At 38.7% G+C, this 26975-nt stretch overlaps 1 protein-coding gene and 1 pseudogene across 2 annotated transcripts; both read right to left on the reverse strand.

Moving 5' to 3' along the window:
- Nucleotides 1–216: 216 nt before the first annotated feature.
- On the reverse strand, nt 217–26975 carry LOC113881743 (cysteine-rich secretory protein 3-like). The gene is made up of 8 exons (XM_027524816.1): nt 26861–26975; nt 15455–15525; nt 8619–8735; nt 7101–7188; nt 5502–5650; nt 4850–4944; nt 4215–4303; nt 217–2123 (listed from the first exon to the last, which is right to left on the reverse strand). The coding sequence occupies exons 2-8, from the start codon at nt 15521–15523 to the stop codon at nt 1996–1998; spliced, it is 735 nt and encodes a 244-aa protein (XP_027380617.1). The 5' UTR covers nt 15524–15525; nt 26861–26975; the 3' UTR covers nt 217–1995.
- Nucleotides 11728–13483, reverse strand: LOC113881742 (annotated as a pseudogene). Its single transcript, XR_003508138.1, has one exon. The product of XR_003508138.1 is annotated as an elongation factor 1-alpha 1 pseudogene (transcript).

The raw sequence follows: 26975 nt of genomic DNA on the forward strand, positions 1-26975 counted from the left end.
AAAAGTATGAAGTGTCATGGAACCAAGGAATAAAGAATTTTGTAATGCACCTTTTATTAGGGCTCAGATAGCAAAGAATCTTCCTGCAATATAGGAGACTCATGTTCAGTCTCTGGGTCAGGAAGATCCCCTGGAGAAGGGAATGCCTGGAGAATCCCACGGACAGAGGAGCTTGGCAGGCTACAGTCCATGGGGTCACAAAGAGTTTGACACGACTGAGTAACTAACATTTTTATTTTGGAGTATTTTTAGGTTTACAGAAATTTAGCTAATATAGTACAGAGAATTCCCATACACTCTCGACCCAGTTACAGTTTCCCCTAACATTAACATTTTACATCTCTCTGGTACATTGATCAAGACTAAGAAACCAACACTGTTGTTAAAAATACCCTGGATCTTTTTCAGATTTCATCAATTTTCCATTAATGTCCCTCTTCTGTTCCAGGATCTGATACAAGGTACCACATTGTATTTCGTTGTTCTGTCTCCTTATTCTCCTCTGGTCTGTAATGTTTTCTCAGAATTTCCTTATTGCTCATGATTTTGACAGCTTTGAGGAGTCCTGATCAAGGTATTTTCTATTTAGGTTTGCTTGATGTTTTATTGCATAATAAGACTGGGGTTGCAAAGAGCACCACAGAAGTGATATCTCTTCTAATTATATTATATACGGTGATATGTGAATCCATATGGCTCATTGCTGAGTCAGTAATGATGTGGAATTTTGATCACTTAGTTAAGATGTTATTTGCCAGATTTCTCCACTGTTCATACCTTCCGCTTTGGAAGCGAGTCCCAAAGTTCAGCACAGACTCAATAGCGGGTGGACAAAGTTCTACCTCCTGAAGGAAGAGGTATATTCAAAATATGTTATTTTGAATTTTTTTTAAGGAAGATTTGTATAAAAGAAGAGAGACTTTAAAAGGAAGGCATGGTCATATTCTACTGTGCAATTTATGCAGATGAAGACCCAAAAGTCTTCACTGATTTTGGCAAAATGAAGATGGAGGCTACCTTAGGAAGAATGATTTGAATTTAATTGTAAAAATGGGAGACATCAGTGGGAAGAAGGTGGCTGGGAGAGGAAGAATTAAAGATAGCATATGTATCTTTGAACATGTTTAGCTATAAATTGGGACTGGGAATGAGGACTGTAGTTCAGGATTCATGAGACAATGATATCACATTCTGACCTTTTCATACATCTCGTTCTAGAAATATGATTCTCAATTTCTTTCTTTCTTTCTTTCTTTTGACTTAGCACATCCCCAGCATGGGGTTACTCTCAAGCCAAGGGCCCCAAGCCAGGTTTTGAGAGATGGAGGAGAAGCAGGAAGCCTTGGAGCCTGGGAGAACACCCCTAGACTGGCAGGCGAGCTGGTCTGGGCATTGCTTGTAGGAGCTGAAAAGTGAGTTTTAAATCAGAGCTTCCTCTGTCCCATCTCCCAGGCCTTGGGGCTCCCGAGTTTTCTGATATAACTCTTTACCTCCTCCTCAGGCTTTTTTGAGGTATAATTGATGTACAATTATTATATGTTTCAGGTGTACAACATAGCCATTTGCAATTTTTAAAGGTTATACTCCATTTATAGTTATTATAGAATATTGGCTACATGCCCTGTGCCATGCAAAATATACTTGTAGCTTGTTGATTTTATACATGATTCTCAATTTCAGTTCAAATTTGTAGTGATCATATTTGTAAGAGAATACAACTTTCAGAATCTTCAACTTGATTAAATTCAATTAAATTTACATCACCCAATTGATATCAAAATCCAAAGTTGTTATCATAGATTAGGTTACATTAATTTTTTTTGTATGAAAAAAAATTCTGTAAAATAAAAAGCAGATCCAGGAGAAAAAGACTCTTTACAACTTGAAATCAAATTTATAGCTAACATGTCTGTGATTTCCTTGTTAGTAAATATCAAATCTGAGTAGATGATGCAGCCTTCCATCATGTAGCCCTGCTCGGTCAGTGCTTGGAATTTAATAAATTTTGCCTTGACAATTGCAGGCAGCCTTGCAATTGGTCTTCACAAAATCAGAGGCACAGGTCCATGTTTCCTTTAAAGATGCACAGTTAGAATAGGTATCTTCATACTCACAACTATTGGCTGGAATAAAAGCAAAGAAAGTAATCACTTCATTATCATTTTCCTCCACAGCAGCAACACAAACAGTGAATTCAATGTGAGTGAGAAAGAGAAAATTGAGCAAACATGTTGGCATCATCACACTGTGACGAGCACTTCATAGCTTGAAGGACACATAAGGTCTCTTAGTTAAACTAATCAATTAGCTCATCATTTATTTTAAAATTTTAATCTTTTGAAATGTTTCTAAAATGAATTGGCCTCTTTTCCTTCCTCAGAAAACAGAGTATGGTGAATTTAAATGAATCTGTCTAGAACTGCACTGTCCGAAATGATCAGCACTAGACAGGTGATTGCTTACATTTAAACCTAATTGAATTAAAATAAAATAAAATATAAATTTCAGGTCCTTAGTGATACTAGTTACATTCTAACTACTCAATAACCAATGTGGCCAAGGGCTACTTTAAGAGACAGTACACTTATTTAACATTTCCATGAATGCAAAAAGTTATATTGGACTCTGTTGCTGTAGACTCTAATACTACTAGTCTTTCTTTCAGGAATGAGAAATCATTGTAAGAAGATGTGGGTGCAAAGTTGCAAAAACAAAAGGAAATTACACCATGATTGTTGGGTATTTCCATTCAGATGTCCCTCAGTGGCCATAGACTCAACACATCTCAAGCCAAGTAGATTATCCTACCTACAAACTTGGCAGTTTTATAGTATTGCTTCCCAACTCTCCCCTCCTTTCACCCAGACTCAGAGAAGTGGCATAATTTAATCCAGGCACTAGGAATTAACCCGAACTCCTTCCCTTCTATATTTTTAGTTTCTCTCTCTTTCTTTTTAAACTGAAGTATAGTTGATTATGTTTTCCCCCTATTTTTCATCAGCGTGCAACAAGCACAGGTAAGAAACACTGGCTCTTCTACATTCTTCCTATTTCTTATCACTGTCCTTTTCTCTTCATTCATTTTGCCGTCATGGAATAAAGATATTTGCTTTTAAACCCATGTTTTTGAACAGTCTCCAAGCTGGATTCCCATCCATTTGTTCCTGCATGCTATTGCCAGGAGCTCTTTGTAAAACACAAATTCTGATTTCATCATTCTTCCATTTGAAATCTTTCAATTGGTTGCTTGTTACTACTAGGATAAATTCCGAGCTCCTCAACAAATAGTATTGAGCCCAGGTGTAATTATTTTCTTCTGTAGTTAATTTATACAAAGCTTTGATATCATCACTATTCTGAATTATGGCTGAGCAATTCTTCCAGAGAGAGTGCTGTAATTCAGTTAGGTGAATGCATTTAAAAGGTAGAAATCTCAGTTAATGGGTTAATTGCATTGTTAACAATAATTATAATAACATACGCCAACTAAACAAAAATACCAATGCTGTACTTCTATTAACAACAACATGGAATAAGACATTATATGACATTAATTTCACTCCTTTTGCTAAGATACATTTGAAGTTTATGTGAGCTAATAACACTATAAGCAGATTTGATTGACATTTTAAAAGCATATAAAAGTTATTAGCAGACAACAATACAAGTGTTCATTAAACTAAATTTGATGATTAAATTACCCTATGGGAAAATGAGGAATTTAGGATGATGAACTCATTCACATATAAGGAATTATAATTTTCAATATGTCTTTCCAGGTTAAGTCATATTCGGTGGTATCACATCTTTATATTTGTACACATTTCTCTTTTTAAAATTCCATCTTTGCTATAATGGCATTAACTTTGATGAAAAGAAAGTTCATATTCCGTTGCAATGATTAATTCCCAAATTCCCAAATGATTAATCCCAAATCTGAAAGTTTTTCAGATATGCCAATATGTCACGGGTTCAACACAGCTACAGATATACATTGGTGGTAGATGTTTCTTTAGGTTATGTACAGTAACCGACTTCATTGCAAGTAAGAATTCTCAACAGTGTAAACTTTTTGCTTAAAGGCACTCTGTTGAATAATTTTAATTTTGCCTTTTGGAGGAAGGCATTGCTGAAGTTGGTTACATTCAGAATACTTTCTAATGCTTAGCCATGTCAGGTCATTTATATTAGCAAGTTAATGGTTTCAAACTTACTGCATAGTCCGTTGTCACAATGATTGGGGCAGCTGCCACAAGGTGTTCCCTTTTGGTAAGGGACATGTTGTCTGCCAACAATATTACCACTGAAATTTGAAATACAAAATGTCAAGCATTTTTCGTTTTTTAAGTTTAATTTATGCTCCAAGGGAAGCATCCATCATCATATGGACCTAAATATCTTTCAGGGTTTTAAATCATGTCAAATGACTGAAAAACTAACATTCCCCAAGTGTACTCAGATCCCAATGCAAAGTAAGAATAATTCACATGTGCACTTACTTTCTTGACCCTAGTCTAACAGCCTGAGCCGAAATGGGCTAATAAAAGGCTCTAAAATTTACAGAGTGCATTTCAGTGTGGTAACAGTTTCTACCTCATAGTAAACTTGATGGAATTGGTAAGCCTGTGCACCCCTACATGCTGGCAAGAGGTAAACATATCCATCAAGAGACAGGGAGAAATTGGTTGTGCCTCAAATTTAAAAAACTCTTCTAAACTTTTATTCCCTCCTCCCCTCTACTGAAAAATTCTTTTTTAAAAGTCTGGTTTGTCCATTACATAACAATGTTCAAATCTTAGATCGCTGAAGGCATTATGTATTGACAACAAACGGGAAAGCATATACTTACGCAGGACAGTATTGGCAAACATAGAGGTACTTTAGACTTTGTTTGGGGCAGTAGGCAACTCCACATCCAATAAGGAAAGATGAGTACCAAACAATCTATGAGCACATAAGTGAAGATAGGAGAGTACATTAGAGAAGAAAATATATTTAAAAAACTCTAATAAGAAATATAAAGCTGAAAAGAATGTTACTGATATATTGTATTTCTGCATACCTTATGAATATATTTAGTTAAATTATTGAGTAGAAGTACTGACCTTTTATTTTTATTTTATTTTAGCCACTCCATGCAGCTTACAGGATCTTTGTTCCCCATCCAGGGATGGAAGCCAGGCCACTGCAGTGTAAGTGCCGAATGCTAACTGCTGGACTGCCAGGAAATTCCCTAAAAATCTTTTAAAATACTACATTTCCATGTACATTCACTATTTAATCCATTTAGGCAGTAAGAAAAATACAGGGTATATTTCCGCATTCAAAGTGTGCAGGCTTTTGACAAATGACAGCTCACGGCTGAAATACCCACAACATAGTAAAACTGCTCTTTACCCATTTGAGATCTTCCTTTCAGTTCAACACTGGAATCAGTCAAAATTTGGAGAAGCCTCCTTTTTAAAGTATTGATGTCAGAATGTTTTTATCTGTTCCCTTACCTGGGTGAAATGTCCAATTACTGCTTGAGGACTCTTCGGCCCTACTTCAAAAACAAAATCATGGACCTCATCATACCAGCTTTGGATTGCATTAGACCATGTAGAAGGGTAACTTGACATAAAGAGATTCTCGCCACAGTTCCTTGTACCTGAGAAGAAACAGATCATTCATGGGGAGAGCTGTAAAAATTCAAAGTCCCTGTCCTTTGCAGCGCTCATAGCTGTTAATCCATGAGGGAGTTTCTCATCAGCTATAAGCTGGAAAGAAGCCAGATGTGGTTAACACCTTAAGAATGGCCTCAATGTGCACAATTTTGAGTACATCAAGTTTTTTTTTTCTTTAGTATCTGCTCTCCCTAGATTCATTTGTTTACACTTTAAATTTTCATGAGTGTATGCATTAATGCATACTCTGCTTTGCATGCTAAAGGCAGAGACTAACTCAATTTCTGACTCTTGCCCACATTCATCAAAGATTGTTTTATACATAGGACCCTAAATAAATGTTTATGATTGCCATTCTGTATGAACTTTGAAAAAAAGCTAGCACTCAGCCTTTAATTAAAAACCCCAATATGAAGCAAATGGCACTAGAAGAGACAATATTTTCAAAGATTATGAGTCTCCCCTTAATAAGCAAATAAGAGCATCGCAGGCCAAATTCTCAAATTATTCTTTGAGAATAATTTCTTACTCGGAAAGAAGTGCCTTGTAGCACAACAGAAGTATTTCAAGATATTTTCAATATATATCTCAATATATTTTCAAGTTGAATATTTTGAATTAGATGGCTTTAAATATAATGTCTACATGCTACTTTAAGGGAGTGCAAACTAAATTACTCTTGGATAAATCCTTTAAGAAGGAAAGAAAGAAGCTAAGATTTTAACAGTAGATTGGGATCTTCAAGAAAATTTGTTCCAATTTTCTACCGAATATAGTCATCCTTCTTCCTGATTTCACTAAATTATAGTAAAAAAATACAAGTAACAATGACAGTTCTACATTTAAAACAGGTAAGTCTTTTGCTTCTTTCAAATTGGGCTTGCCTAAATCTATGTCATTTTTGATCATTTCAGTAAATATTTTATCTAATATTTAATAATAAGATATTTCATCTCATTGTTTCTGTTTCCTGATGCAGAAGTCATGTCTAACAGATTTTTAATCTATATAGTAATGATTGTATGGCAGGCACCCAGAATATACAAAAGACTTGACATTCTGTCATCAAAATGATTTAATCAAACATATGTTATAAATACAAATATAAATAGGTTTAAAAATAAAAGCTGTTTTCTCTCTAACTGTTTTCTATTTTATAAAATAGAGGAAGAGATGACTCATGACTGCTTTACTTAGACAATGGTTAAGAGGCACAAATACGATATTGTGTGAGCCAGTTTTTGTAAAATATAAAACACACAACACGCACAATGTGGTACTTCTCGGAGTTCTTTCTCCTGCAGAGAGTTTTTAAATTGAAAAAGGCAGCATTAGAAGCAACATTTATTCATAAAGCTTTCTTAATGTAAGGTCAAAAATAGCCCTTATGGTCTTGCTTGTTCATGGACTCAACAAAAATATTAAATTACATACCTACTCTTCTATCCTCTTTCTTACTGTGTTTGAAAAGGCACTTGTTTGCCCAATTTTGGGCATTTGCTGCTGCCGTGGTGTTCCATTGCTAAAACAAGAAGAGAAAAAACAGATGCACTCAATGACTTAAATTACAAAGGAGCATAAGTTTTATGATTTGAATAGTGGACTAGTCTATATGAGTACAAAATTTCTCTATGTGCATCTTCTGCTTATCATGATAGTCACAGATATCTTTTTCACGTGTCTTTTTCTTCTCCACAAAATCGTACATCTACCCTAAGTAATCAAAAAATCTAGGAGAGTTAATGGTCTATTTTTGATGGCACAGTAGACACACCTCAGTTTTTAATAATAGTCCTCTCTAAATATTGATCAACACACGGAGATGTTGAGATTATTTTTCCTATAGTACTGAGCTGGCATACTTTACTCTTAGTTCCTTTTTTTTTTTTTTAGTAAGTACATTTGGGAGACATGTGGCCTTCAGTACTGGACCTAGAAAAGTGGGCTGTTATTTGCCCTAGATCAAAAGGTAATAACCCTAATAACCTAGGGTTAGAAGAAATACTGAGCAGAAAGACATCTCTCACTGATATCTAAGGATTTGCTTTTACTTCTGCCCCCCACAATTGAAATAGCCCTTAAAACTGGACAAGTTGCTTCACTATAATAAAGCAAAATTTAGGAGACTAATGAGACAGTGAGCTAATGAAGGCTCCTCACTTGCACAGGCCCTTTCAGAGTGGCAAGAGGGCACCTCAGAAGATGTTTGGCCATTTTGGGGGGAAGGAAGTGGTAACATTTGCAGTGGTAAGATATTTTTATGTTTTCTTCCTTAAAGTTAACAAAACTTGGATTTCCCCTATTTATAACATATCTTCTAGAAAAGGGCTAGGTCATAAATTACAGCCCAGGTGGCGTGGACATTAATCATGAGGATGGTGTGGGTGATGGTGTTGTACTTATGACTGTACAGAGGGGAAATAGAAGGAAGGGAGCACACAGGCCACAGAAGTTACGAGAAAGCTGTTTTTATAAAAAACAACAGAAAAAGCCTAGTGAAAGTATCTAAAAGTCAGCTTACTAAGGTCAGAAGGCACATACTAACCTCAGTGGCAGGGTTCATGGAGAGGCTTCAGGGGTTCCATGGGCACCCTGAAACTTCATACTGATTGTATATGTATGTATGTAGATGCATTTTTTTCTTTTTAGGAGGAGAAATTCCACTTTCAAAGACGGTAAACTCTGAAATACGCATGATAGATTATAGATTCGGACAGATTAAACTATTCTAGTGAATAGAATATAGAAGGAGGAAGTATGATTTTTAAGCAAAAAATAGTATGTGGAATTTAAAAGAAGAATTTCTTCCCTGTCCATAACACAGCTCAAATGAAATAACAAAGCAGAGCCAGAACTTCCAAAACTGAAAGGTTCTTAAGAGATGTAATTTACTAGGTGCCAGCTCTTACCACAGCCAGCTCAAGCCACTTTCTTTATGTGTCTGCTTCTTACCATCTTCAGCATGTTACTGGGAGGTGGCGAGACTCCTCTCCTTAGGTCATTGTGTTTGTTTACAATCTCAGTTTGGACATTTTTCAGGGTGTTTGACAAATCAGCAAAACGTCGATCCTGAAGGAAAGTCAGCTTAGGATTAGTTTTTAAAAGTTTTGAAATTGCATAGAAGAATGTGTAAGTTAATTTAAGAGAAAAAAGATTATTTTCAGACATGTTCAGTTCAAGTCAGTATTATTAAGCACTGCCAATGAATCTGAGCCCAAACTATAATTTTTAAGAAAGAAAGAGTGTTGAATCTTAAGAGTCAGGCTGTAATTCATGCCGTGATGATTAAAAATGCCTCGATGGAAATTCCCTGGTGGTCCAATGACTTTGTGCTTCTTTTTCAGGGGGCACGGGTTTGATCACTGTTCAGGGAACTAAGATTCCATAAGTTGCATGGTGCAGTCAAAAAATAAAAACACCTCTGAGGCTATAAATGTCACTTTCTAGAATGAAGGGACATCTCAGTGTGAGCTTTCTAGACATATGAATGAAAACACAATGACAAAGTTACAAGATTGGAGCCACTGAACATTCTCATTCACACTCAATCAGGCTGCAGAAAGGGAGTGATAAGGGTGGAGGTAGGTGGCTCCTTTTAGACCAGTGGTCCCCAACCTTTCAGGCACCAGGGACCAGTTTCGTGGAAGACAATGTTTCCATGGACCTGGGGGGTTGGAGATGGTTTCAGGATGATTCAAGGATATTACCTTATTGTGCACTTTACTTCTATTGTTATGACATCAGCTCCACCCTAGATCCTGGAGGTTGGGAACCCTTGTTTTAGATGTTCGGGGAACCTTGAACTGACACGCTGTGTGTATTTAGGAAAACCATGTTTAGGTGGAGTCCAAGTGCACTCAATACTCCAGTAAATAATTCTACCTATTATGTGACAGACTTTATGGGGTCTCTCAAAAGACAGTTTAACAATATTACAAAAAAATCTCCAAAGCAATTTGGAGGGAGCAATGCCATTCCAATTAATGAACTATTGCTGACTTTGTTCCTTTTAGTAACAGAAATATAATTAACAGGATATTAAGTCAGGTGCTGATATTTTTGGTGTATCCTTGCATGTATGTTGGGAAGGCTTGAGTCTGGAGGTAGAGTAGGGTGTGTGACTAGTTCTCAGAAAGTCTGAACAATTTGGTGACTTCAATTTACAGAAGAGTCTGATGCTATATGTACATGAGCAAAATTTTGTAAGCCCAGACAGGGCCTTTTGCTGATTTTCCCTGACACCCTGGGATAAGTTATTCTCCCCCTGCCCCAGTGCTAAGTCTCCTCAAAGTTCTACAAATACTGTGAACATGGGTCTCACCACACTTTATTGCCACGATCTCATTATGTGTCCATTTCCCCTGCCTGTTTGTATGTTCCTAAAGACAGGGACCAATATTGAATGCATGGTACTCCCAGACTGGGCGCTTTCCCAGCTATCGATTCCTAAATTAGCAAGGATGCGACTGAAGCGACTTAGCAGCAGCAGCAGCAGCCAATGTGAAATACCAATCTCTGTATAAAAGTAATTGTGGTTTCAGACCATGAATTTTAAATCATTATGCTGCTGCTGCTGCTGCTAAGTCGCTTCATTCGTGTCCAACTCTGTGTGACCCCGTAGACGGCAGCCCAACAGGCTTCCCCATCCCTGGGATTCTCCAGGCAAGAACACTGGAGTGGGTTGCCATTTCCTTCTCCAATGCATGAAAGTGAAAAGTGAAAGTGAAGTCGCTCAGCCGTGTCTGACTCTTAGCGACCCCATGGACTGCAGCCTACCAGGCTCCTCCATCCATGGGATTTTCCAGGCAAGAGTACTGGAGTGGGGTGCCATTGCCTTCTCTGTTAAATCATTATAACTAGGCTCAAATACATCTTTACTAATCAGAATAGGAACCAGTGCAATCAACACATTTTTTGCCAACAAAAAATAAGTTTGTTTATTCCTGTAGCATAAAAATACTTGCTTTGGGATTCAGTGAACCCTTGGAAAGCATTTTCTGCCTGTTTCTGGTTGCAGAAGAATTTTCCCTGCAAAAACGTTGTCTTGATGCTTGAAATCGTAGTTGGTTGACGATAGGTCAGGTGAATATGGCAGATGGGGCAAAACTTCATAGCCCAATTTGTTCAACTTTTGAAGTGTTGGTAGTGCAACATGTGCTCATGTGTTGTTGTGGGGAAGAACTGGGTCCTTTCTGTTGACCAGTGTCAGCCACAGGTGTTGCAGTTTTCAGTACATCTTATCGATTTGCTGACCATACTTCTCAGATGTAATGATTTTGCTGGGATTCAGAAAGCTGTAGTGTATCGGATAGGAGAAGGCAATGGCAACCCACTTCAGTACTCTTGCCTGGAAAGTCCCATGGACGGAGGAGCCTGGTTGGTTGCGGTCCACCAGGTCGCTGAGTCGGACATGATTGAGTGGCTTCACTTTCACTTTCATGCATTGGAGAAGGAAATGGCAACCCACTCCAGTGTTCTTGCCTGGAGAATCCCAGGGATGGGGGAGCCTGGTGGGCTGCCATCTATAGGGTAGCACAGAATCGGACACAACTGAAGCAACTTAGCAGCAGCAGCAGCAGTGTATCACATAGTCAGCAGACCACCAGACAGTGACCATGATCTTTCTGGGGTGCAAGTTTGGTTTTGGGAATTGCTTTGGAACTTCTTCTCAGTCCAACCACTGGGCTGGTCATTGCCAGTTGTTGTATAAAATCCACTTTTTGTTGCATGTCACAGTTCTATCGAGAAATGGTTTGTTGTTGTTGCATAGAAAAAGAGAGGATGACACTTCAAAACGATGATATTTTTTATTTTCAGTCAGCTCAAGAGGCACCCATTAACTGAGCTTTTTCATCTTTGCAATTTGCTTCAAATGCTGAATGACCATAGAAGGGTCAATGTTGAGTTCTTTGGCAAATTCTCATGTAGTTTTAAGAGGATCTGCTTTGATGATGCTCTCAACTGGTCAATCAACTTCTGATGGCTGGCCACTGTGCTCTTCATCTTCAAGGCTCCTGTCTCCTTTGCAAAACTTCTTGAGCCATTGCTGCACTGTACATTCTTTTTTTTTTTTTCTCATTAAACTTTTTTTAATGGGTCTCAAATTCTGTGACAGATTTTTGGTCAAGTTGTTTTCATTAAAAAGTACTGATTTTAAAAACTAATAACTTAAACTGCCACACACAAAACATATGGTCCACAAAAACATTCTCTTTTCCTTCTGAAGGTTTTACGATGCATTGTTATCATTAACCAGTCTTTTACTATTAAACTTAAATGGCCAATTGAGACAAACAGTTCTGAGACTGTTCTTCCACCACTGATTAAGACTGGGGTGGCAGGTATTGGGGATAATATTCATTTAGCCTTCTGAGCTTTCTGGGCAGACTTGGTGACCTTGCCAGCTCCAGCTGCCTTCTTGTCCACTGCTTTGATGACACCGACAGCGACTGTCTGTCTCATGTCACACATAGCAAAATGGCCCAGGGGAGGATAATCAGAGAAGCTCTCGACACACATGGGCTTGCCAGGAACCTTATCAAAAATGATGGCAGCATCACCAGATTTCAAGAATTTAGGGCCATCTTCCAGCTTTTTCCCAGAACAATGATCAATCTTCTCCTTCAGCTCAGCAAACTTGCAAGCAATGTGAGCTGTGTGACAATCCAGCACAGGTGCATATCCAGCACTGATTTGGCCTGGATGGTTCAAAATAATCACCTGAGCTGTGAAGCCAGCAGCTTCCATGGGTGGATCATTTTTGCTGTCACCAGCCACATTGCCACGATGGACATCTTTGACAGACACGTTCTTGACATTAAAGCCCACATTGTCCCCATGAAGGGCTTCACTCAATGCTTCATGGTGCATTTCTACAGACTTCACTTCAGTTGTTACATTGACTGGAGCAAAGGTGACCACCATGCCAGGTTTGAGAACACCAGTCTCCACACGACCCACAGGGACAGTACCAATACCACCAATTTTATAGACATCCTGGAGAGGCAAACGCAAGGGTTTGTCAGTTGGGCGAGTTGGTGGCAGAATGCAATCCAGAGCTTCAAGCAGGGGGGTTCCACTGGCATTGCCGTCCTTACGGGTGACTTTCCATCCCTTGAACCATGGCATATTAGCACTTGTCCCCAGCACGTTGTCACCATTCCATCCAGAAACTGGCACACATGCTACTGTGTCGGGGTTGTAGCCAATTTTCTTAATGTAGGTGCTGACTTCCTTAACAATTTCCTCGTATCTCTTCTGGCTGTAGGGTGGCTCAGTGGAATCCATTTTGTTAACACCAACAATTAGTTGTTTCACACCCAGAGTGTAAGCCAGAAGGGCATGCTCACGGGTCTGCCCGTTCTTGGAGATACTGGCTTCAAATTCACCAACACCAGCAGCAACAATCAGGACAGCACAGTCAGCCTGGGATGTGCCTGTAATCATGTTTTTGATGAAGTCTCTGTGTCCTGGGGCATCAATGATGGTAACATAGTACTTGCTGGTCTCAAATTTCCACAGGGAGATATCAATGGTGATACCACGCTCACGTTCAGCTTTAAGTTTGTCCAAGACCCAGGCATATTTGAAGGAGCCCTTTCCCATCTTGGCAGCCTCCTTCTCGAACTTTTCAATTGTTCTCTTGTCGATCCCGCCACATTTGTAGATCAGATGGCCAGTCGTGGTAGACTTCCCTGAATCTATGTGCCCAGTGACAACGATGTTGATGTGGGTCTTCTCCTTTCCCATTTTGGCTTAGGTTTAACGGTGGTTTTCACGACACCTGTGTCCTGGCGGCAAACCCGTTGCGAAAAAGTGCACTGTACATTCTTAGCAGTTTTTGGGCTAAATGCATTGTTGATGATGAGAGTTATCTCCAGTGCTTTCCAACCCATTCTGAACTCAAATAGGAAAACTGCTCAAATTTGCTTTTTGTCTAACATCATTTCCCTAGTCTAAAATAAATACAAAATAAACAGCAAGCAATGTGATTAGCAAAAAAGTTTGATAAATGCATATTAAAATGATGTATGCTTAACCATGTTTATTTAAGAGTGTATTATTCCAATATCAAATAGCAAAGTTCAACAATGCAAAACCACAATTACTTTTGCACTAACCTAAATATATCAAATTGTAAAATAGCTCCCTGGATATGTCCTTTTGACTCTGAAAAATGTAGTTTCATTTCAAAGCATATCAAAATTTGGTTTCTGAAAAGTCATTATTTCCTGCTTCTTACCCTATCTTGCTTTGTAGATAAATTCTATTGAAGAAGATATGTCTTTTGTTTGTTGGTTTTAAAAATGATCATCGATAAAGTTTTTATTAAGTGACAGGTGATAGGAAAAGTGTTGAGAGTACAATGGATAAAAGATGGTATCTATTCATCCTTAAAGAGTTTATATTGGATAGGCAATATGACATAAATAGATAATTATGACCTGATAACTGAAATGATAGGAGGGATCTACTAGATATAAAGGGAGGAGGGATTAATTCTTCTTGACTGAGCTTAGAAAAGATTTCACAACATATGGTCTGGACTGGGATACTGAGAGATAAATTGTGTTTTCTAAGCATCTGGAGAAGATGCTCTGGGCAGAGGGTGTGTAGAGTATCTGATCAAGAGACATTTACTGGTGTAAAGGACCCAAATGATATCTCCCTTTTAAATACTTTTATCAATAAAGACTGGGAGATGGACTGGACACGTAACAGGGGACTGGAAAGGGCCATGGAAGGAATCTTCAGGGAAGAAATTGGGAACACAGCAAATGACTTGAATGAAACCCTAGCTGATGAATATATTGTATTTGGATTGAAATTTTGATTATGGTAACACAATAGCTATATTTGTAAATGCCTAATGAGGTTAAATGCAATGTCAGAAACCTGTGGTCTGAGGAGTCCTAGCTAATCTTGTGTGCCCAGAGTGGGTGGGGGAACAGACAGCAGTGGCCAAAGCTCCTCACATTCAGAGGTTCTCTGACCAGGAGGTCAACACCTTATATGGGCATCTCCACACCAATCATTGGAGAACATGACTGATCCTGTTTGGGAGATTATTAAAGTGAAGCAGCATATTAGAAATAATTAGAACATCTTACCTAACATATACTAATTGTGAAATTATGGGCAAAATCAAAATACTTAATATCTTTAGTAAATTTTCTTGCCTTTTAATTTAAAATTATTCTCACAGGGTAATTATGAAAATTAAATGTGGTGATGTGTGGGAAGAAGTTTTGCTAATTTGAGATCATATAAATATGTTGCTAATTTTCTGTGGGAGTCACGTTGAAATGTATTAAATAAAAGTAAATCAGAAAAGATCTTGGGACAGGAGAAGTATCATTGGCTTTTAAATCCACAAACTAGTGCTGTCAATAGAAATATAATTAAGGCATCACGTATGATTTTAATTAAAAAAAATAAACATACTAAATTGTTAAGTATAATATATATCACTTGATGAATATATTACAGTGTTTATTATGTGATCATATTAAAATTATTAATGAGATTTTTACCTCCATTTTGTTCACTGAATCATACTGTATTGAATTTATGCAGGGCTCAACTCGCACTATCCATATTTCCCGTGTTGCATATCCTCGCGGGGCTAGAAGCTACCATGTTGGTTGCCACAGCCTTAGACTTTAGCGCAGTGAGCAACTGAGAAGTACTTTGCGATGTACCAGACACTCCAGTCTTTTTTACTTTCAAACACTGAGCCCTCAAAGTTGCATGAGTTTTTGTGAAAAGATTTTTACCCTTGACCATACCTGTCCCTTTGCAGGAAAGAATGGAAGCCACACAGCAGCCAGGAACAAAACCACCGTGAATAATGCCATCGCTGGGAAAACAAAACAAAGGAACAAAGACCCGCATTGGGATCTTTAGTGCATGAGCTTCTGAGGAACACAGGGGAAAAACAAAACACACAGAGCAAGGATCTCAGTTACACCAGATTCGTCAGCTGACATGAACAAAAGAGGCTGTGTCACCAGGAGTCAATAGAATGATGATGGCTTTGGCCCCAGACCTGAACCTCCAATGGGGACAGTAAAGAACAAATGGAAACACTGGATTGAATGTTGATGATGAATAACTCACTTCTACCCTGTTGTTGTCGCTAAGTTGTACCTGACTCTCGTGACCCCAGGGGCTGTAGCCCGCCAGGCTCCTCTGTCCATAGGATTTCTCAGGCAAGAATATTGGAGTGGGTTGTCATTTCTTTCTCTAGAGCATCTTCCTGACCCAGGGATCCAACCCATGTTGCCTACACTGGCAGGCGGATTCTTCATCACTGAGCCACAAGGGAAGTCCAATTCTGCCCTAGTTCCACAGTTTTTCCATATAACTATTCTCCAGGTGCTAGGAATGGCTTCTTCACACTTCCCAACTGTGATAAAACAACACACACACATATATATGGAATCTAGAAAGATGGTCCGGGGGAAATTATTTGCATGGCAGGGCAGTGGTGGGGAGACAGCTGGAGGAGGGCATGGCAACCCACACCAGTATTGTTGCCTGGACAGAGGAGCCTGGTGGGCTACAGCCTATGGGGCCGCAAAGGGTCGGACATGACTGAAGCAACTCAGCACAAAGCACACAGTGGAGACACACACATGGAGAACAGACTTATGGACACGGTAGAGGGGTGGGGAGAAGACGGAGGGAGAGGGTGGAATGTATGCAAAGAGTAACATGGAAACATACATTACCATATGTAAATAGATAGCCAATGGGAATTTGCAATATGACTCAGGGAACTCAATCTGGGGCTCTGCAACAGCCTAGAGGGGAGGGAGGTGGGTGGGAGGTTCAGGAGTTTCAGGAGGGAGAGGACATTAAAAAAAAAAAAAAGGAACGACTAGCCCTTGCTGGTTTCCTTACACCTTGCTTAATCCTTTATAACCCCAATTAACATCTCGGATTACCGGTGAACATATGCCACTTCTTTCCTGTCAGAGCTCTGGCTCATTGCTTGCATTTCCTAGAGCCCTAGGTAAATACACTAAGGAGTAAATGCTTTTCTTTGGTAATTTCAACACCTCTCTTCAACTCTGCCCAGTGTCCCCATTCATTCCCATTCAAATCTTTCTCTTTATTACAATGTCTTAAATTCCAAAAAGGCAACATTCTCTTTCTGGATCTAAAAATAAAAGATACAGTTCTTACATTTCAAGGTATTATTAATACCAACCCAATCCTATGAACACCCTTAATATATTCACATCATTTGCCTCACTAATTCAACTTCTTGGAATACCCAGGAAATAATAATATACACTGGTAAAGCTTTAGGCATATTTTTTCATCACATTAATATTTATAAAGGTAAATATTGTAATGAATTAAATATTCAGTATCACAGGAGTAAAATGTCTAAATTCAAACACATTATTTTGCTTAAGCATATTAGACATAAAAGTTATTTTATGATGATTTTGTAACAAGGAAAATGTTTATATTTTGAAGTTAAGTTTTTTTGAAAAAAGTGGAACATCAAATGATACATGGGAGGTGCTTAGCCTTCTGTGAAAAAGTATGGGCCCTTCCAAAATTTATATATTGAAGCTCTAATTCTGAGGTGATGTAATTCCAGTTGAGCTATTTCAAATCCTGAAACATGATGCAAGAAAGGCAATGCCAAAGAATGCTCAAACTACCACACAATTGCACTCATCTCACATGCTAGTAAAGTAATGCTCAAAATTCTCCAAGCCAGGCTTCAGCAATACGTGAACCGTGAACTTCCAGATGTTCAAACTGCTTTTAGAAAAGGCAGAGGAACCGGAGACCAAATTGCCAACATCCGCTGGATTATCGGAAAAGCAAGAGAGTTCCAGAAAAATATCTACTTCAGCTTTATTGACTATGCCAAAGCCTTTGACTGTGTGGATCACAATAAACTGTGGAAAATTCTGAAAGAGATGGGAATACCAGACCACCTGATCTGCCTCTTGAGAAATTTGTATGCAGGTCAGGAAGCAACAGTTAGAACTGGACATGGAACAACAGACTGGTTCCAAATAGGAAAAGGAGTACGTCAAGGCTGTATATTGTCACCCTGCTTATTTAACATATATGCAGAGTACATCATGAGAAATGCTGGGCTGGAAGAAGCACAAGCTAGAATCAAGACTGTCAGGAGAAATATCAATAACCTCAGATAGGCAGATGACACCACCCTCAGGGCAGAAAGTGAAGAGGAACTAAGAAGCCTCTTGATGAAGGTGAAAGAGGAGAGTGAAAAAGTTGGCTTAAAACTCAACATTCAGAAAACTAAGATCATGGCATCTGGTCCCATCACTTCATGGGAAATAGATGGGGAAACAGTGTCAGACTTTATTTTTGTGGGCTCCAAATTCACTGCAGATGGTGACTGCAGCCATGAAATTAAAAGACACTTACTCCTTCGAAGAAAAGTTATGACCAACCTAGATAGCATATTGAAAAACAGAGACATTACTTTGCCAACAAAGGTCTGTCTAGTCAAGGCTATGGTTTTTCCAGTGGTCATGTATGGATGTGAGAGTTGGACTCTGAAGAAAGCTGAGCACCGAAGAATTGATGCTTTTGCACTGTGGTGTTGGAGAAGACTCTTGAGAGTCCCTTGGACTGCAAGGAGATCCAGTCCATTCTGAAGGAGATCAGCCCTGGGATTTCTTTGGAAGGAATGATGCTAAAGCTGAAACTCCAGTACTTTGGCCACCTCGTGCGAAGAGTTGACTCATTGGAAAAGACTCTGATGCTGGGAGGGATTGGGGGCAGGAGGAGAAGGGGACGACAGAGGATGAGATGGCTGGATGGCATCACTGACTCGATGGACGTGAGTCTGAGTGAACTCCGGGGAGTTGGTGATGGACAGGGAGGCCTGGCATGCTGCGATTCATGGGGTTGCAAAGAATTGGACACGACTGAGTGACTGAACTGAGCTGAATGGAATCCCCCAATGTGGCTATATTTACATCAGGGCCCCTAAATAAGTAATTAAGATTAAATGAGGTTATAAGAATGTGTTCTAATTCACAGAATTAGTGTTCAGTTCAGAAGAGACATTCAAGCCCTCTCTCTGTCTGTCTCTCTTGTCTCCATGAACCCAGAGAAAAGCCCATGTGAGTGTGCCATGAAGGTGGCTCTCTGTAAGTCGGGAAGAGAAGTCTCACCAGAAACTGACCATACTGGCACCTTGGTCTCAGGTGAGAATTGTGAGAAAATAAATTTCTGTTGCTCAAGCCACCCAATCTGTGGTATTTTGTAATAGCAACCCCAGCAGACTAATATACTTTCTCATGTATATTGAGGATCAGATTAGCTTCAAGTGCATTCCAAGGCCCATAACATGTAGTCATTGGAAATCTGAAGCTGCATATCTGTGTTAAGTGTTTACTGACTGCCACTCATCATCCATATTGCAATATACCTTGGCTTTTCTCACGGATAGATGACAAAAGCTCTATGACACAGGTTTCTTTGGGGTCAGTTTTTTTCCTAATATTTATTTATTTGCCTGATTTGGGTCTTAGTTGCAGTATGCAAACTCTTGGTTGTGGCCTGTGGCACCTAGTTTCCTGACCAGGGATCGAACCTGGGCCCCCTGTGTTGAGAGCAACAAGTCTTAGCCGTTGACCAGCAGGGACGTCCTGGGACCAGTTTGAATATAGGGTAACAGAAGAAATTAAAAGACGTTTACTCCTTGTAATATAGGGTAACAGAAGAAATTAAAAGACGCTTACTCCTTGGAAGGAAAGTTATGACCAACCTAGATAGCATATTGAAAAGCAGAGACATTACTTTGCCAACAAAGGTCCGTCTAGTCAAGGCTATGGTTTTTCCTGTGGTCATGTATGGATGTGAGAGTTGGACTGTGAAGAAGGCTGAGCGCCGAAGAATTGATGCTTTTGAACTGTAGTGTTGGAGAAGACTCCTGAGAGTCCCTTGGACTACAAGGAGATCCAACCAGTCCATTCTGAAGGAGATCAGCCCTGGGATTTCTTTGGAAGGAATGATGCTAAAGCTGAAACTCCAGTACTTTGGCCACCTCATGCAAAGAGTTGACTTATTGGAAAAGACTCTGATGCTGGGAGGGATTGGGGGCAGGAGGAGAAGGGGACGACAGAGGATGAGATGGCTGGATGGCATCACTGACTCTGTGGATGTGAGTCTGAGTGAGCTCTGGGAGTTGGTGATCGACAGGGAGGCCTGGCGTGCTGCAATTCATGGGGTCGCAAAGAGTCGGAGACGACTGAGTGACTGAACTGAACTGAACTGAACAGAAGAAATTGTATTGCATAGTGATATGGGAGACCCTGATGCTCAGGAGTTTGGGAATGCAGACATTATGATTCATCCGGAGGACAGCAGCAAAAATAGAACCTCAGACCATTCTCTTACAAAATGATCAGACAAAAAGCTAGGCAAACAGGAAATAAAATTAAACAAAAATACAAAAGAATGAATTCATCCTCATGTGCAAAGGTGTTATTTTCTTCTCTGCATTTCCTATAACGAGTCTGTGAAGTGAAAAGTGTGAAAGTGTTAGTTGCTCAGTCATGTTTGACTCTTTTTGTGACCCCATGAACTGCAGCCTGCCAAGCTCCTCTGTCCATGAAACTCTCCAGGCAAGAAGTCTGGAGTGGGTAGCCACCCCCTTCTCCAGGGGATCTTCTAGGCCCAGGGATCAAACCTGGGTCTCCTGCATTGCAGGAGGGTTCTTTACCATCTGAACCAGTCTGTATTACTATAATTCAAGTAATTATTGTGAAGGCACTCTTGGAAAAGTGCCTCTGACTTTTCTCAGATTTATTGTCTTAGTTGCTCTTTTTGCCACCTGGTGAAGCTAATGGTTTAGGCATTATGATGTTTCTGTAAGTGAAGAAATGAGACACAGAGATGTTAAGTAACCTTCTGACAGACTCATTGCCAGATTGAGGCTACTTGGGATTTTTTTTAACCTCAATAACCACTTCCCACTAAATAGTATCATACTTTTGGGAGGTGTGGAGTTCTGGGTAAGAATGTCAAGCATTCTGCCTTGACAAAAATAGTCCTACATTACTATTAATATAAATCTTTTTGCAGCTGATAAATAGCTAATAAATGACTGAACACATTTGAGAAAATTAGAAAAAAATTAGAGAATATTAACAATTAAATCAATTATTTTCTGTTGTCTTTCAAATATAAAACTTCTAAGACTTGGAGAGTGCAAATAATATTTTCTTAGGATATCCTTCTTGACTTCAAAACATAGGCCATTATAATAACCCTCATTTATGTAACTTTGTTGAAATAATAGAGGACTTTGTTGGCATTTTAATGAAGTATTTTTGTCTGTTTAATAACTAGAATGAGAAGGGATGTAATTGGATTGGAAATCACAAAACTGATAGCTTATTCCTATAAGGGTTCTATGAAGGATACAAATTATAGAAGTGTTTCTACAGTGTTTGAAATTTTAAGCTCTTCTATACCATTAAAATTTCACTCACAGGAATAGGAAAAGGTTGATTTTGTTTAGATTTTAGGTGGGCAAAAGGAAGAGGTGGGTGAAAGGAATGAAAATATTAAGACAGAAAAGGAAAAATAGGGAAAGAAAAATGAACTTGTTTCTATAAAGCAGATACATAAATTTAATATTAAAAAGAGCCATTTGAATTTTTCAGGGACACCTGGCCCTTTACTGAGCAAATCTAAACTTTGGTACCTGGTATTGTCATGAAGGAAAGAGAGCGCCGTAAGTGTTGACAAGTCTGGGATTTTGTTGTTATCATTGGGGATACTGTTTTACCCAGCTCATCTTTAACAAGTTACATAAAATTGAAAATATTCACTTATCAAGTTAGAATATGGTGACATAGGGTCACCTCACAGGGATTTTGTGATGTTTTAGAAGATAAATAACATCAAAGCAATCTGAAAACATGAAAAAATCAACATATACCCACACATCCTAGCATTATCATTACTATTTTTATTATTATTTAGGATGCTTGCTCTCCCAGCAGAGATCTCTCAGCTCTTAGGCTCTTCAGGGATTGGCTTTGCTGAAGGCAGCCTCCTGGCCCAAGGTCATGCTCTCTTCCTAATTCACCCTCATCATATGGCTGTCTGATGTGGGATATAAAGGCCTGACCTCTTCGTTCCAAGTAGAGACAACTCTGAAACATCATCCCAACTTCTGAACTACTCAGAAGTAGTCGCCTGGCTGAAGCCTCCAATGAGACTACATCACTCCTTTGCCTAATTTTGCTTCCCCCCTCCCAAAGGAATTGATCTCAAGTACATTTCCTGATAAACTTTCCATCTCTCAGATATTGTTCCTGGAGGATCCAACCTGCGACGTCATTCACTGGATAATCTTTTTTTATTTTTTATTTTCCTTAACTCTAGCCAGGCTTCTTTAGTTATCCTTTGATCATATGCCATTAACGCCTTAGATTATATTAATTCTCAACCCTGGATTCTAGCCACATCCTTCAAAAACATTTCTAAGTGCCTCTTCCCAAAGAAACTCACAAGTTAACTCCAAAAACACTGATCTTGCCACCGGATGGGAGCCTTTAAAACTTACCACGTAAAGTTTTGATTATATACTCATTTTCTCTGACCCATCTGCAAGATCTTATTTCTCTCAATTTTTTCATGTACTTTTGACTTTTTTTTTCTATAATTTGACTGTGAGTGTGGAAAGGACAGACTACTATTTTCATTCTTTTAAATGCCTTATGTGCTTAGTGGTGGAGCTTCAGAAGCTAAGTCTCCAGAGGACTCTTTCTTAGGTTAGTGTCCCTGGACATGTACATTCCTTAGGGAATGGGCTCAAGTGGGCCTCGAGGAGAATTGAAAGCCAAAGAGAAAAACAGGTCCTTCTTTTTCTGCAAGCCAGTAACACTCAGTTATTATTCTTTCCTTTAACAGACAGTCATCAAGTTTTGCACACTATCCATGACAGCAGGCTAGAATATACTGGACATATTCAAGTTAACAGAATATGATTCTCATTCACTCTCTGACCCTCAGCATATCATTAGGGCAGCTCATGATTCAAGCACCTAGAATATGAACTTGTTGAACCTTTCCAAATGTGTGCAAAAGTGGAGGGAAAGGTTTTCTTTTTCTTTTGCTGTGACCCATTCTGGTGCTTTTGGAGAAGGAGAGGAAAAAATCCAGTATAGCCCAGGCTCTGGAAATAAGTATGTCAGATGATGTAAATATAATAAAGGTCCATCAGCAACTGTAAGACCAATGCTTTTAGGTCCATTCCACCTCTCTTTTTCAGTGGCCTCCTTAAATAGAACGTACAGATCAGATATGATTTACTTGCAATTATGTTTGGTACAGTCACACCGAAATCAATGGAAAGAACTAGGAAAAATATATGCTTGTTTCTATTCTCTGCTTGCATGTAGACTATTTCTAAATGTATGTAGTTATATGTTTCAGCTGCTATTTACTTAGTAACAAACTTTAGTTTCCTTTTCACTCATTTCCCTTAAAAAGTTATTTTGCTGTGTAGAAGTCATTGCAGCTTTCCTTACATGATTTTCCTTCTGCTTTTCATCATTTTCCTTTTCAGGTGATTAGTCATCTCTCCTAAGTGTGACTAGAGAAAAGCCAAATAGAAGATTTGAAAATTTTCTAATTCCAAGTGTTGATGGTTTACTTGTGCATGCTAAGGTGCTTCAGTCACGTCTGACTCTTTGTGACCCTGTGGACTGTCGCCTGCCAGGTTTGTCTTCCCTGGGAATTCTCCAGGCAAGAATACTGGAGTGGGTTGCCATGCCCTCCTCCAGGGGGATCTTCCTGACTCAGGAGTTGAACCTGCATCTCTTGACGTCTCCTGCAACGGCAGGTGGATTCTTTACCACCAGCATTACCTGCGAAGCCCTAATATCTAATGACTAAGAGCAGAACAAGTCTTTTTGAAGTGAAAATGCATATAATACAGTTAAACTGTAACATATTATTTCTTTCTCACCTTGATGTCAGGCTCTTTGCTAAGTTTGAAACACTCACTTGAAAAAGAAAATATTATTTTCTCTAATGACATGATATCACTGCTTATTAGAAGATAAAAAGCACATTTATAAAAATTATGCAAGCAAACATTCCCTTAAAAGTCTATCTTGTGGAAATAAGAATTTTCAAATTATAAACTAAGGAGAATGTGCTTTGTTCTTAAGAAGACAGTTCTTAAAAGGATCCGTTTACAAAGCAAATTTTTAGGTTTCTATTCTAGTCAGGATGTCAAAATAGGCGGGCTTCTTGTTTCACTCCAACATGGATATGGAAGGAATGACAGAAGCAAAATAGAATCATGACCTTCAAGAAATATCAAAAAGATAGGAAGAAAATCCGGGGAGAAGTAAGTCTCTCGTGACCTCTAGTGTGTATGTGTTGATGTGTGTGTGATGGGTGTGAAGTGGAGGAAGAGGTTGCATCCTGAGGCAGTAGCTGGCCTGAGTGTGTAGCGATAGCCAAACCTTTTAATTTTTGCTCTTGCCTCAAGATAATCATTGCTTCCCCATTATTGCAAAATTCTGTAGCAATAGAACTAGCCACCTGTCCTGGGGCTATGTATCAGCAAGATAGCATCAGGGGAACATAACCTTCATCAGATGCAAAGAAATGTATGGGCTATTCTACATTGCTATTACATTCATACACCTATTCCATCTCACCCCCTAGGGTTATGTGAGTATGAATTAGTATAACTACTTCCTCTCAATGCTGTTTCTTCCTAAAATGAACCTAAGGAGTGGCAGCAAATGGAAAGGATTCTGGGATTAAGTCTGTTCTAGTATATTTTTGCCATATGACCCAAGAAAGCTAGTATAAGTATGAAAATGAACCAAAATTATTGAATAATGTACCACCTTGTGCAATCTATAGGCTATTGTGAACAGGCAGGAAGCCCCTTGCCCTGAGTGAGCCATGTATAATGGTGCCATTATATGGCGACTTCCCAGGTGGCACAGTGGTAAAGAATCTTCCTGTCAATGCAGAAGATGCAAGAGACATGAAAAGTATTAATACATGTGTACATGATGTGTACATTATAGTTAGAGACACACTTATATACCTAACCACAGCTCAGAAAACTATGTGAAGTGAAAGTATTAGTCAATCAGTCATGTCTGATTCTTTGTGACGCCATAGACTGTAGCCCACCAGGCCCCTCTGTCCATGGAATTCTCCAGGCAAGAATACTGGAGTGGGTTGCCATTTTATTCTCCAGGGAATCTTCCCGACCCAGGGATTGAATCCGGGTCTCCTGCATTGCAGGCAGACTCTTTACCAACCGAGCCACCAGGGAAGACATCAGAAAACTATGGGATGCATTATTTTTCAGATATAGTTTAATGTAATATTTAATCTTCACTATAACACATTCTTTCATCTCACCACTTACATGTGAAATGGAAAGCAGCCTATAAGAGTTTGCAAACCTTTTAGACTTCATCTTATTTAGAAATCTACAAAGATATCTAAATAACAGCAGCTACATGGACAGTTCCCAGAAAGCAATTATTTTTTGTTCCCAAAGATTAATTCTCTCCTCTTTGCTTGAATTTACTGAAAAACGTTACTGGAATTCTTAGCACTATGTGGATTTAAACAGTACTCAAGAGTTCTGCCACTCCTCCTCACAATTTATCTCTTCCTCTTACAAATCTGACCTCAATTCAGAAGCCTTATTATTGTAGAGGAGCTCCCAGACTTGAAACTTGAAATCAGTTTGATTTCCTCTGATTCTTCTCCAGAGTGTGAATCATATAGGTAGACATTGTTGGTTTTGGTTTTAAACAGCAGAAGTGGGATCACGAAATCTTCTCTGGCAATAGTATGTCTTCCCTAAGCTTCCTGGATGCTAGTTAGCCACAGCGGAGAAAAGCATTAATATAAAATGATTTTAAAGTAAAACCTTTCCTCTGTGAAGTGAATAGCTGCTCACAGGTCATCAGAGGCAGGTATGTGGTTTCTTGATATCTGCTTATCTAGGATCACTTCTTATTTGCCAAGGAATATAAAATTTTATATAGAAATTGCCTCCTTATATAAAATAATGCAACTGATATTATATTTAAATCACTTATATAAACATAAATGCCTGAAAAGGTTGACTTTTGTTGGAAAAGTTTCTAATTTTTTTTTTTTGACTGCATTTCATAGGGGATATTTTATCTTAGGTTGATAATCTTTAGAATATTTTTGTCTCAAGATTGGTGCTATTACTTTGTTTTGGTGGATTTAAAACTATTAGCAATAGCTTCCCATACTTATTTTAATAATGTCTATATTATATAATGTCCATATATGTTAATACTAGTAAAATTATTTTATTCATTTATTAAAAATTTTTAATTGGAGGATAATTGCTTTACAATATTGTGTTAGTTTCTGTCATACATCAACATGATCAGCCATAGGTATACATCTATCCCCATCCTCTTGAACCTCCCTCCTACCTCTCACCCCACCCCACCCCACCCCTCTAGGTTGTCTCAGAGCAAGGAGTTTGAGCTCCCTGAGTCACACAGCAAATTCCCACTGGCTATCTATTTTACATATGGTAATGTATGTGTTTCAATGTTACTCTTTCAATTCCTCCCGCCCTCTCCTTCTCCCAAGTCTGTTCTTTGTATCTGTGTCTCCATTGCTGTCCTGCAAATAAGTTCATCTTTCTAGATTCCATATATATGCATTAATATACAACATCTGCTTTTCTTTTTCTGACTTACTTCACTCTATATCATAGGCTCTGGGTTCATCCACCTCATTAGAACTGTCTCAAATGTGTTCCTTAAGTTATTATCGTGGAAGTATGAACACACATATAACCATAGTTTTTTATTTTTGCATTAAAGGAAGTTCTGGTATAATTGTTTCCAAAATTCACAGACATAGGAATTAATTATATTGCTTATTTTAGAACAAAAGGTAAAAACTAATTTATTACATTAGATAAAAGTGCTTTTTGTTAATATTAGAGCTATATGTTACTTTCTTAGCTTAAAAAGAATAGAATAGCTTAAGATCATTACTCTCAATATAGGTTATCAACAGTCTTGAAAACCACAGAGTCATTTACTAGGTATCGTTTTTTCACTGGCAAGGCATTAAGTACTTTGTCACAGTAAAATGTTCACTTTAAAAATAAACAAATTGCCACTTACTGTTGGTCTTTGGGGCAGGATGAAGTTATCTGCTTTATCTGTGGGAAGAAGACAAGTGGAGAGAACGACGTTAGGTATATATGCATTATACCTATTTCCTGCTCTGACCAATTCT

This window comes from Bos indicus x Bos taurus, chromosome 23 (assembly GCF_003369695.1).
Source record: "Bos indicus x Bos taurus breed Angus x Brahman F1 hybrid chromosome 23, Bos_hybrid_MaternalHap_v2.0, whole genome shotgun sequence".
NCBI lineage: Eukaryota > Metazoa > Chordata > Mammalia > Artiodactyla > Bovidae > Bos > Bos indicus x Bos taurus.